This window comes from Lissotriton helveticus, chromosome 12 (genome assembly GCF_964261635.1).
Source record: "Lissotriton helveticus chromosome 12, aLisHel1.1, whole genome shotgun sequence".
Taxonomy (NCBI): domain Eukaryota; kingdom Metazoa; phylum Chordata; class Amphibia; order Caudata; family Salamandridae; genus Lissotriton; species Lissotriton helveticus.
In genome coordinates, this window is record NC_136073.1 from 842,294,285 (window position 1) to 842,306,433 (window position 12,149).

At 42.9% G+C, this 12,149-nt stretch overlaps 1 protein-coding gene across 1 annotated transcript in view; it reads left to right on the forward strand.

The window, feature by feature from the left end:
- REXO1 (RNA exonuclease 1 homolog) overlaps positions 1 to 12,149 on the forward strand; it is a 195,590-nt gene that overhangs the window by 35,763 nt on the left and 147,678 nt on the right. The window contains exon 2 of the mRNA XM_078669900.1: positions 8,769 to 10,552. Within this exon, the coding sequence (XP_078526026.1) occupies positions 8,769 to 10,552 (1,784 nt within the window). The remainder of the gene's footprint in view (positions 1 to 8,768; positions 10,553 to 12,149) is intronic.

Here is a 12,149-nt window from a genome sequence, read left to right on the forward strand (position 1 = left end):
AAGAGTCAAGATTCAGGACAAAAAATTTAGTACTGTGCAAGAAAAAAATCTTGAGAGAGTCTAGATTCAGGACAAAAAATGTAGTACTGTGCAAGAAAAAATATCTTGAAAAAGAGTCTAGAATCAGGACAAAAAATCAGTACAGTGCAAGTAAAAAATCATGAAAAAGGGTCAAGATTCAGGACACAAATTTAGTACTGTGCAAGAAAAAAAATCTTGAAAAAGTCTAGATTCAGGACAAAAAATCAGTACAGTGCAAGTAAAAAATCATGAAAAAGGGTCAAGATTCAGGACAAGACTTTCCAAGTGGTGAAGAATGCAGACAAAACCTGCACAGCTAAAATAATAGTGCATTCATCTGTGCTCAACCCTGTGACAAAAAGCATAAACAAAACGATGTACAGCCCCCGGTGCCCGCAGGCTCCCACAGGTTTCAGACTAGGCATGCTGGAGGCAGAGACAGGTCTCGGAGCGAGTGGGACGGGTATGGTCAGACGTGAGTTCCGTGCTCTCCATGGCACTGGAATCAAGCTATCAATGCTGATGAGGGCTGAAAGCCCGAAACCTGTCCTTGGATGCTTGTTTCCAGTCCAGGGAGGACTTGGCTTGGCAGTTCGGGCTGGACTGTACCCATGGGGCACAGGGTCAAGACTGATTTGCATATGGCTGGGTTCAAACTGGAATGGCATGTGAGCAAAACAAACTATGGATTTTGGCCCAGATCTCTGAACTGGGGTGTATATGTATAGTAGAGACTTACGGGCTGCTCCCCTAGAAGGAAAGGCAGACATGTTCTTGGGTCATTTCATTAACAGCATACATCAATCCTTTGTATAATTCAATTACAAAACATCAATAAAAATCTCATTTCAAAACTCAGAAGTCAAGTGAGCAGGGGTTATCCAGAAGTGCAATCCCCTTTCTCTGACTTGAAGCAAGGGTCCCTTTTTAGTCAAAGGTGCAAGCCATTGCCAACTAGAGACCCCCAGTTCTAACGCCAAGGGTATGGCACAATTAGTAAGACTCACTCAAAGTAAAATTTCCAAAAACTGGGTGATCACAAAGTCAAAAATCCAAGAAAATTAAAGGGTAGGAACCCATTTGCAACAGTAGATAAATACTCTTTTTTACATAAAAGCATGAATTTACCTGGACAATAATATAATGGGGTTGTCAGTCTGTGCTCCCCTTACACCTACCTCCTCCCCAAGAAGCCTTAAACTGCTGTACCTGAGCTGCCACTGAGACCTAGATGTTTAAGGGTACTTGGCCCAGTTGCTCAAACCCCATAACAGGCTGGGCCCAGCGACATTGGGAGTTAAAGCCCTCAGCCACTATGGTTGTTCCAAATAAATCTTTCTTGCCCTGTAAAAACACCATGCACAAACTTCTAAGGGGAAACTCCTGTAACAGGCAGGTGTCACTCACACCTGGTTATAAACGTGGCACCCTCAGTACCCTCTTCACAACACCTCTGGAACTGATGAAGGCAGAAGAAGGACCGCGCCTGCTGGTAAACCTGTCTTGGGAAATCCCATGGGCTGGGACTGACCCCCACTTGTACCTAAGACAGAAGTTATTTTCTATAAATAACTACTAGTATTTCATTTCACCACAAATAGCCACACTTATGTAATACGAAAAGTGTGTAAGCCAGCACCTCTTTTCCAAGTATGCCAATGTCAAAGAACGTATGCATAACTAATTAGAGATCACATTTTCCACTCTTCGGAGCGGTTTATAATCACTTTTAGAACTGTTCCCCCATTACTGTCGCTCAGTTTCCAAAGCTCTGATCTATTTTTCTGCTGGAATGCTTCTCTAAGTCTGACCCCAATGTTCAGGGACTGATAGTGGCGCAAGGGAGAGCATCCGTGAGAACAACATGCGCGGACGCGGATTACTGAAGGATGGTGACGCCGCCCATCCTGCGCCTTAATAATTCCTTCACAAAAACCTGTTTCTCAACAGCACATGGACCGTAGGAAGAAATCACGCGCTGTCAGTGCTCTGACAAAGGCATTGCTGGAGAAACAAAATAAATCATAGAAGGCTGTTGCCACAGTGCTGAAAGAAACAATTCAATTCACGGGAAGAATTACCTATTCAGGCTGACCTTGACCTGATGTTGAAATTCTTGAATTGTCCCTTGATCTGCTTACCTAAGGCGACAGAATTACACTCACTGCGCTTTCCCAAGCAGACACCGCTCCCTCGCGAGCCAGACGTGGCTGGCTGATGCTGTAAACAGTTTACTTAAGTCCCGGTCAAACCCCAGCGCACCGAGCCTTACAGCCAGCAAACTTGGGACTTTAAACACGCAGCCCTGGCCGGGGGCCGGTCGGCCACATCTCCACTGCCCCCCTCCCACCCGGGCAGCGCTCTTCCCTATGTGTGCGGCGGGCCCCCACCAGCGTGAAGGACGGACTTACCTGTGTTCTGCTCGCCCTGGTCTCTGAGGAAGAGTCTTCGTGTGTGTCGCTGCCGCTTCGTGCTCTCTACCCCTCTTGCTGCTGTGGTGCTGGTCTTCTCCCTCGCTCGGCCGCCGTCCTCGACCTCCTGGCTCCTTCTCTTCTCTCGCCTGGGTCAATCCTGGGGGGAATGGGAAAATGGGTGCCTCGCGCTCCTTCTTTGCCTCGCGCTCCTTCTTTTAAGGCGGAAATGGGCGGAAAGATGGCGATCGGGCGGAAACGGCAAATTTCGCGGGCTTTTTTGCAAATATCGCGGCATTTCCCGAGATCGGCCGATTTCGCAATTTTTTTGCAAATCTCGATAAGCTGGAGGGTCTGCTCTATCTATCTATTTATTGCCCTCACTCTATCGATCTATCGCCCTCTATCGATCTATCGCCCTCTATCGATCTATCGCCCTCTATCGATCTATCGCCCTCTATCGATCTATCGCCCTCTATCGATCTATCGCCCTCTATCGATCTATCGCCCTCTAACTATCTATCGCACTCACTCCATCTATCGCACTCACTTTATCTATCTATCGCATCACCACAGCATCACTCAGGGGCACCACAACATCACTATGCGCTACCACAGCATCACTGAACGCCTCAGCATCACTCGTCGCCACCACAACATCACTCAGCGCCACCACAGCATCAATCTGTGCAACTATTCAACAACAACTGGTTCAAATATGTTCTCTCAATGGTTCAAGCTTTATTACAAATATCACAAAAAGAGGTTAATATTTCACTTCTGTTCTTGGATTTTCGTCACAATATAATACACTGAACATATCCTTCACTAAAGTTATTTACAAAAGTTTAAGCTACTGCCATTATAAATTATTATAACTTTTATTTAAGTATTAATTATTTTAAAAAATTAAGCCATTGTTATTTGTAATATCAATACACGTAAGTCACATAAATACAACACATATTGCATTACAAATGCTATAGGTGTCACATTTGCGAAAGTTATAACTATTGGCATTGTAAATGACAAAGCTATTAATTTCGCTATTTTCAAAACCAACACATAAATAAAACAATTGTCATTTACAGTACAAATAGCTCAAACTTTCCTAATGCGAGACCTATTGCATTGCAAATGCTTGTTTTTAATGCTCCAAGGGCAACAAATAATGACTCCATCCACCTATGCCCACATCACGTCACTTGTTGTAGGAAGTTTGAGACTTCTCTCAGTTGGAGGGTATTGTCAACCAACATCTCACCCTGCCACTATGTCTATAGCCAAGATCACTTTCAGCTGTTTGAGAAAGCGGCCATGGCACTCCTTGCCAGGGGTGCCATCCAATCTTTGCCCCACACCAACAAGGCAAAGGAGGGTTCTCCCTCTACTTCCTGATCTGTGTGATTGATGGCTCCCCCTGGTGGATCCTTGACTTCCAGCTGTTTAACAGGCTCATCCTCGCTGAACACCTTAGGTTCACCATGCAGGATGCCGCCCTACTGTTCCCCCAGGGCAACTTCATGTCCATGCTAAATGTGAAAGGTGCAGTTTTTTACATCGCCCCCAACTCACCGCTTCATGGTAAGTGGACAACTCTGGCAGGTCAAGCTATTAACTTTTGGAGTCACTACTGGTGAAAAGTTTAAAAGAGCCTAGTGGTAGCACACCAGTGCAGCAAGGCCATACACGACTTGCCATACGTGAATGACTGATAGATCATGAGAAGTAGCAGTCAACAATGCCTAGAACACACTTAAACAGCAGTGTCCCTATTCGGGTTAGATTTCACCACCAGCATATCAACTCCAGCCAATTCTGCCCTTCTTTAACTCCGTACTAAATGCTGTCACATGGAAAGCATAATCCAACTAACAGGGTGAGGAATTTGAATGGCTTTTGCATTTTTGTCAGAAATAACGTTGTCTCACTGTAAGGACTGTTATGAATCTGTTGTGGATGATGGCCTCCTTCATCGAAATAGTGCCACATGCTGGGTTGTACCCGTGACTGTTCCAGGAGTGCTTTGTGAGGCAGTGATCCAGTACAAAAGGGCACTTGGAAGATCAGATATTGATAACTACCAGGGCTCACTACTCTCTTGTACGGTGGAATAGCAGTACCCTGTTCCTCTGCAGATCTTTTCTAGACACTCTTCTGTGTTTCCACTGATATCACTTGTGTGGTGCTCACCTCAACAACTTGACTATACCAGGCTCCTGGACCATTCATCACCAGCGGCAGCACATCAACTACCTGAAACGAGACACCCTTCTAGCCCTCACAGCCTTCTTCAGACTAATTTTAGGCAAGACCATCCTCATCCAAAAAGGAAAACACAGCGACCATGCATTACATGCAGGAACCACTTGCCACGCCCCAGCTCCCCATGCTCTGCACTGGCTCAAGGGCTGTAGATCTGGGCAATCCGGAACAACATTAATTTGTTGGCTTGGGATTTTCGAGGGACTAAGAAAAAACGTTCTCTGGATGCATCAACAAGTCAATGAGTGGGAGCTCAACCCACAATTCTTCAACAGCTACTTCCATCCATGCCAATCCCAGGCCTCAAACCTGTTTGCCACCTCAGAAAATGCAAAGTGACAAAACTTAGCCTCTAGGAACCTGCCCTCTAGGCTATGGGCAATGGAAAATGGATGAACTGGCGAGGGATATCTGCCTGTGCTTTTCATCCACTACCCCCTCATCCCGTACATAGTGACAAAATGAGGCCGGTGTCCATGGCTCTCATCCTACTAGCAGTGATCTGAGTAAGACAGGCCTAGTAGTTCTGCCAAGACAAGACATTTTAAGGTCTCTGTACTGCATCTTTATAAGGCTAGAGTTTGCTTACCCTCCCAATCGTCTAAATCTAATCACAGGCAACACTCCTCACTTTTCAAATTTCCTGTCACTAAGGCTTTCATAAAGGGCCTGTGGATAGTACCTCTCAAAATGTCCTTGTGGAACCTTACTGTGGTTTTCACATGACTTGTGGTTTTCACATGACTTGTGGGCCCTCCTTACAGATCCCTACACTCCAGTGGTCTACAGTTTGTGGCTTGGAATGTGGCTTCTATTTTTTTTTTTTTTTTTTTGTTTAAATTTTTATTTCTGGCACACACACAACACAGAGTACAGATAACTTAATACATGTAATAAATCAAAATTACTATCAAGAAAAAACAGATATTAATACCAAACCTAACCATTGAAATAAAAAGGAAAAGAATTTGAATAACTAAAAAAAAAAAAAAAAAAAAAAAAAAAAAAAAAAAAACCAAACAACACCACCATTAAAGATGAAATTAGTACATCAGCCTATGTTTGCAGCTGACCTTTCTTTCCAACGATGTACCGGTTCCCAAATTTTTCTTCCCCACCTTTTTATCCTTTTACCTTTCTTCTCAAATATACCCTTTTCGAGGTTAAACGTCCCCAATAATAAGGCAATCCACTGTTGTAAGCCCGGGGGAAGGGGATCCAGCCAAACTCTAGCAATCAACAACCTGAGGACCGCCATCGCTACGAATAAGAATTCACTATGGGCGCCTTCACAACCCCTAACTCCTAACATAATTACAGTCGGTGTTAGGGTTACATTTAAAACAAATGTATGGGCCATAAAATCCTCAATACCCTTTAATAAAGGCCTTAATTTGGGACAGAGCGCAAATATGTGGATGCTATCTGCAGCCATAGCATTACAACGCCAACAGCTAATCCCTGAAGTTGCACCCCACTGTGCTATGCGATCTGGCGTGTGATATAGTTGGTACAGCGTTTTGAAATGTTGCGATTGTAGTGGGGCAGAATAGAAGAGTGAGCAACCTAACTCCAAGGACGACTGAAAAACCTCCCCCGATATCCCTAATTTCCCAGCCCATTTAATACCATATCTATCAATGTCGTCCTTCTTCGTACCAGCCAGCTGGGCATAGAAATATCGAATGGAGCACACCCCGCTTTGCTCTATTGTCTCCATAATATTGCTTGTATTAAATCCGCCTGGCCCTCCTTTTTTCTTAAGAAAAAAACTCCTGATCTGCAGGTACTTGAAAAAACTATATCTTGCTATATTAAATTTATCCAGCAGATCTGGAATGTGGCTTCTAGTAGCAACTAGCTCTCCTGCACATTAGCAAGCTCCAAGCTGTTAACATACTGAAGAGTTCTTTCAGGTCCAGAAGGTTTGGTTGGTCCTAAGAAGCAACCCCAATATTCTGCCAAAGGTTGTTTCACCTTTCCACATGAACCAAACCATTGAGATGCCATCAACCAGAATCCATAGCAGAAAGGGCCATTCACACCCTAGATGTTAAGATGACGCTCCTGTATTACATTGATGAACTAAGTCTACATGTAATCAACTTTTTGTAGCCTTTGCCAAACTCTACAAGGGCCGCCCCATCTCTAAATTGGGAAATAGGGTATGTATTGTCAAATACATCTCATCTACAGTGCCCCTAGGCACAAAATATGTGATTTTGGCTTTGCTCTAACTTCCCTTTAACTGATAACCACAAACATGTCACTTGGTTATTCCAAACATGTTAACTAAGCACTACAATTTGGATATTCTAGCCCATCACCAGCCTTTAGTAGGCCAAGCTGTTTAAGAATACTGTTGCCAATATCTGCATCATGTGCTTGCTGGACAATGGTTTCAAGGGAAACCGCTTTACAGTCTATGCATAGCATGTGTATCTATAGCCACACATGCTATGAGCAAATTATTGCTTACCATAACCGTATGTTGGTGACATGTAGTGCTGTAGATTCACATGTGCCCACCCTCCTCACCGGAAGCCAGTGATTTTCACAGATTTTTCCTATTTCCTTTTACAATGCACAGCACTCTTTCTTTGACACTGCTCTTCTCTTACACTACTCTTCCACCGAGCAGCAAATGATCGGAGGTGGAATCAGTGTCATGGTGCATTGGAGTCAGAGCAAGTCTTGTGGCCCAAACTGCTTCGAAGATGATTGGTAAACATCTGGACCCAACACTAGATAGGAGTATGCCGAGTATGTGACTCAATACATATTTATTCACACACATACATTATATTTTTGTTTGCCTAGTGTTTGGCATCCGACTGAAGACCAGGAATTATGACTCCGCCCTAGTTGGGACCTGTAGGGAAATGGGAGCGAGGATTTAGCTTATATACAGATGCCATGGCTCAGAGGGAAGGCCTCTAATCATGTTCCTGGGGCAAGCATAATACAGGACAAAACTAACCTCTACAGACTTCTAGTATTCTGTTGAAGGACATAATGTTCTTGCCTGTTGGTTTACATGATCCCTACCTCTTTGGATATAAAACCAAACCCACTTCCAGTGTATCAGTGCTTTGTATAAGTTGGAGTCACTCATTAATTTACAAACCACAGCTCATTTCACTAGTTTCTGTGTACACTGAGCGAAGATGTTTACTTTTTTATTGTGTTTACATACTTTACCGTACAATTTGTTGAGTTGGATAATGTAGGTCTGAGGAAGAGGACTCCCATTTCTTATGTTTGCAATTGATGGGATTATCCTACTGCTGTGCAGTTTTCTGCCTATGAAGATGCTGAGGTTAGTGGGGCCTTGCAGAACTTACTTTAAATGTTACATAAAATGGATTCAAAGGAGGAAAAACTAGATTATGTATGTATATATATTATTTCTATGAAATATAATGAATAATTGAGCGTCAGTACTGTAAATTAAACTACGGGTACAGTTTGTTTAAGCTGTGCATTTAAAAATTAAGATCCTGTCAGGGGACCAGCCTGCCTTGTTCTCTTGGAGCTCCTAAACCTTAGTCATACTCTGTGTTCTTAGACCTGTTATCTTCAATTCGATTTTTTCCTCGTTTGTTACCTTATAACGCTTTAATTCTGGTCATAGACCCATCACTCAATAAACATAATATTGTATTCCATGTTCTGTTCCATTATTGCTGAGCGCATATGTGCCAGAATTAGGCTTTTGATGCTTGGAGAGGACCAGGCGCTTGATTCCTGTCTTCTAAGTCACCTGTGCCAGGAAAGCTGTACTTCCATCCCTCCGATCCATACTGCCAGGCAAAACCATCCGAGAACACATCCATCTTGCAGAACTTAACTGGCAAAAGGCTTTTGGTTTCCTAAAACCGGGCATATTGGTCAAAATCAACAAAGCTCAGTTTCATATTCTAGGGTTTCTGTGATTTACATTGAAGTTAAAAAATCTTGAATAAGTGGATGCAACTGTTAATCCAATTTTATACGTTGTTTTGTTTGCATCTAAAGTTTGTCTTGCTCCAGAACCAAAAAATTAATTGCAATTATTTCTTCTTTCTGCAGAACTCAGTTATGATCCATACAGCCCTGACCTTTCCAAGGCTTCCACCAGAGAGGAAGATGTCTCAGCACATGATGTTCCAGATTCTCAGCTTGACATCCTGGAATTGGAGCGGGTCAACCAAGCTATTGAAGCAGTCAAGAGTGAGGTGGAGAGGGAACAGAAGAGGTATGCAGAGCTCCTTGAGACCAAGAAAGACTACAGTGTATCTGAAGCTTCATTGCAAGCTTCCAGAGATGAACACAAAAAAGCCACAGCCAAATCGGACACATCTTCCATTTTAAAATATGACCCAGGCAGCTATCTGCTGAATAACACCACAACCTACAACCCTACTCCTCTGTCAGCATCTGCTAAAGGGTCGAGCAAGTACTCTTCGGATGTTTCTGATGGCCTGAAGTCCAAAAAATGCCCTATGGAATACGTCCCCACGGTTGTGGCCCATGCTCCTAAGACTCCCCCTGTAGTGAGCAGAAAGTATGTTGTTGACAAGTCGAAGCCGCTCACTGACTTGGAGTATGATCCTTTGTCAAATTACTCAGCTCGGCTGCTAAACAAGGCCAGCAAAGACCAGAAGAGGACCAAAAGAGTTAGGGAAACTAGTCAAGAGGATTCCTACACTCCTTTCTTGAAGAAACACTGCAGCAGTATTACTAGTATTGAACCGTTGGCAAGGTTTTCTGACTCTGAAGATGACCATAGTCCAGAGAGCATGTCAAGCCCTCCTGACCCACTGCAGTCCCTGGAAGACCAACCAAGCAAAAAGGTATCCTCGGTAGAAAAAACTGCTAAGCTGGAAAAGCTCGATCAGTTTTCCCGGGAGCTAAAGGAGATAGCAGTGCAGTACGATGTTGAGGATATTAAAAAAGCAGACAAAAAAATAAATGAGGATGGGATGGAAGAAAAAAAGAAACCAGCAAAGGACATCCAGATATCTAGCAAAGGTAACAAGGTTAAGGAAATGCCTAAAGAAAAAGAAAAGAAAAATGAAATTAGCAAGGTCTCCAATCCGAAGGACACAGGAAACAAAGAAAAGAAGAAAAGTGTTGAAAAAGACAAATCTGAGAAGGGGGAAGAAAACTTGAAACTAAAAAACAATGAAAAAAACAACAAAGAAAAGTTAAAAAAGTCCAAGTTGGTTGCCAGTTTAGCAAAGAGTGAAAAATCCAAGTCTGAAAAAGTAGACCCTGCAAGAAAGGAAAAGTCTCGTTCTTCGAGTGACTCCGTGAAAACAAAAAATATTGAAGTTAGCAAGAAGTGCGATTCTGAAAAGCGTGGAAATGGTAAAAAAGAATCAAAACTGAAGGAAGCAGCAATCAAGAATGGCAGACACTCATCTAGCTCAAAGCTCAAGGACTCCAAAGTGCATAAGTCTGGACAGCCTGCTCTAGAGAATAAGCAAAAGGTCAGTAAGTCGGGGGACGAGAAAGCAAAACCAGCGCCCAAGCAGCGTTCACTGAGCCACGTTGATTTGTTTGGTGACGAGAGCGATGACGACGAACCAAATCTGTCGCAGGCTATCCCTCAGCTAAACTTCAGTTCAGACTCTGATGATGAGGATCTTGACACAATATCCTTGAGTCGAAATCAAAAAAAGAAAGGCTGCAAACAAACAAAGCTAGCAAACTCTAGATCTTCTGCATCTTCTGAGGCTTCTTCCGATGTTGATTACTCAAGCCTTGAAAAGTTATTGGACTTTGACTCTGATCCAATGGAAGAGTGCCTGCGGATTTTTAATGAGTCTAGTGATGTGAAAACTGAAGACAAGGGGAGACAGAAGAATCAGGTAATGGGAAGTTTGGCATGTAAGCAGAAGGGACTAAACCAGGAGTGCTTAACTTTAACCAATCCAATTTATTTTGTAGTTCTCACATTAGTAATCAGAGTGATTACCATCCATTGCAGCTTTTTTTTTTCGAGGGTGAGGTTATGCCTTTCTTCTACAGTTTTTTCTATGTGTTTAAATTATTGCTCAAGGAACGTATGGCTTATGATTGCAGATTAACTCTAAATTCAAATACCCTTTTATCCTCAGTGAGCATGTTCAAAACTTGCAACAAACTGCTTTGGTTTAGTCTATATTTGCTTATCTTAAAACTATTAATCTGGGCACTCGTGTTCTATTGCAAGCCCTGTCACACCCGTCTACTATACCTAACTCAGTGGCATGCAGTACTTTAAATTATTCGACCCTTTAGTGCTTGCAAATCTGAAAGTTGGGCCACCCCCTTGTTAAGTGTTTCTGTAAGTGTGCTTTTACATCCTTTATTTTAATTTCTTTGTGGTAACGTAGAAAGACTGAAGGGTCAGCAATGCAGCCTTTTAATCATGCTGATTAATGGTCCGCAAAGAATGCAGGTCTCTTTCATGGCATCTGTAGTTTGTACTAACAACTGCTGTGTGATGTTAAGAAAGTCTTTGTCCTTGCAATAGGCTGTTGTCCATAAATGCAATGCCTGGCCAAAATAAAATAACTGTCCTTGACAATGCAGTCATTCTCAACTTTTAAGCAATGCAGACCATCTTTTACTAGTGCTTCTTTGACAGTTCTATCCTCATTGGCAAAATTTTCTTAAATTGTTTCCCAATTCTGTACAGCACCTGCAAAGGGGGCGGGGGTAGGGTACAATACTGTGTCCCCACCAATGCTTCACGGCGCTACGGCTGCCCAGCATGATGCTTGTTACGGCATACAGCATGAAATATTCACATTTCATGTTTTTACCATTTAGAAATGGTGGACACCTGTCTTCGAGCAATACATTTACAACAATGAATAAAGTGTGCAAAATCACCTGTTAAGATAAGAGCATCTCTGCACCAAATTTCTACTGCCTGCCACTCCAAAAAAAGAAACCGAGCCCAGGATGGTCCGGGGAGGAGAGATGGTGGTGGGAAGTCAACACAACAGAGTGGCGCAAGCAATGGGGGCAATAGAAGAGTTGGGAATAACGAGAGAGAGAAAAGAAAATCTGGAAAGGTGTGCAACAGAATTGTTGTGGTAGTAGAGGGGAAGTAGCATTGAGTTATTACTAAAAATAATTGTTTTCACAGTTTATTAACGTTACTGCTGTTAGTGGGTTCCTCACTGTTAATATTGGTTGATTTCAAGCTCCTCAACACTTAGGGATGCAGGTACTGATGGTTAAGTTGATGGATGGACGAATGAGCATTTGCAAACTTATACTGTGTTCTGGTAATTCCTTTGGCCTTTTATGTTAATAGATTCCCTGCAGTACTAAGTTGGAAACCTCAGTGGGTTAGACGTCTGTAGCAGTGTTCTTTGTAAGCAGAATGGTCTCTTTGAGTCTCAAAACAAAAACATGGTTTTCATTCTTCCAAGATAGGGTAACATGTTTGGCAAGTTGGGGTAGGTGTTTAAG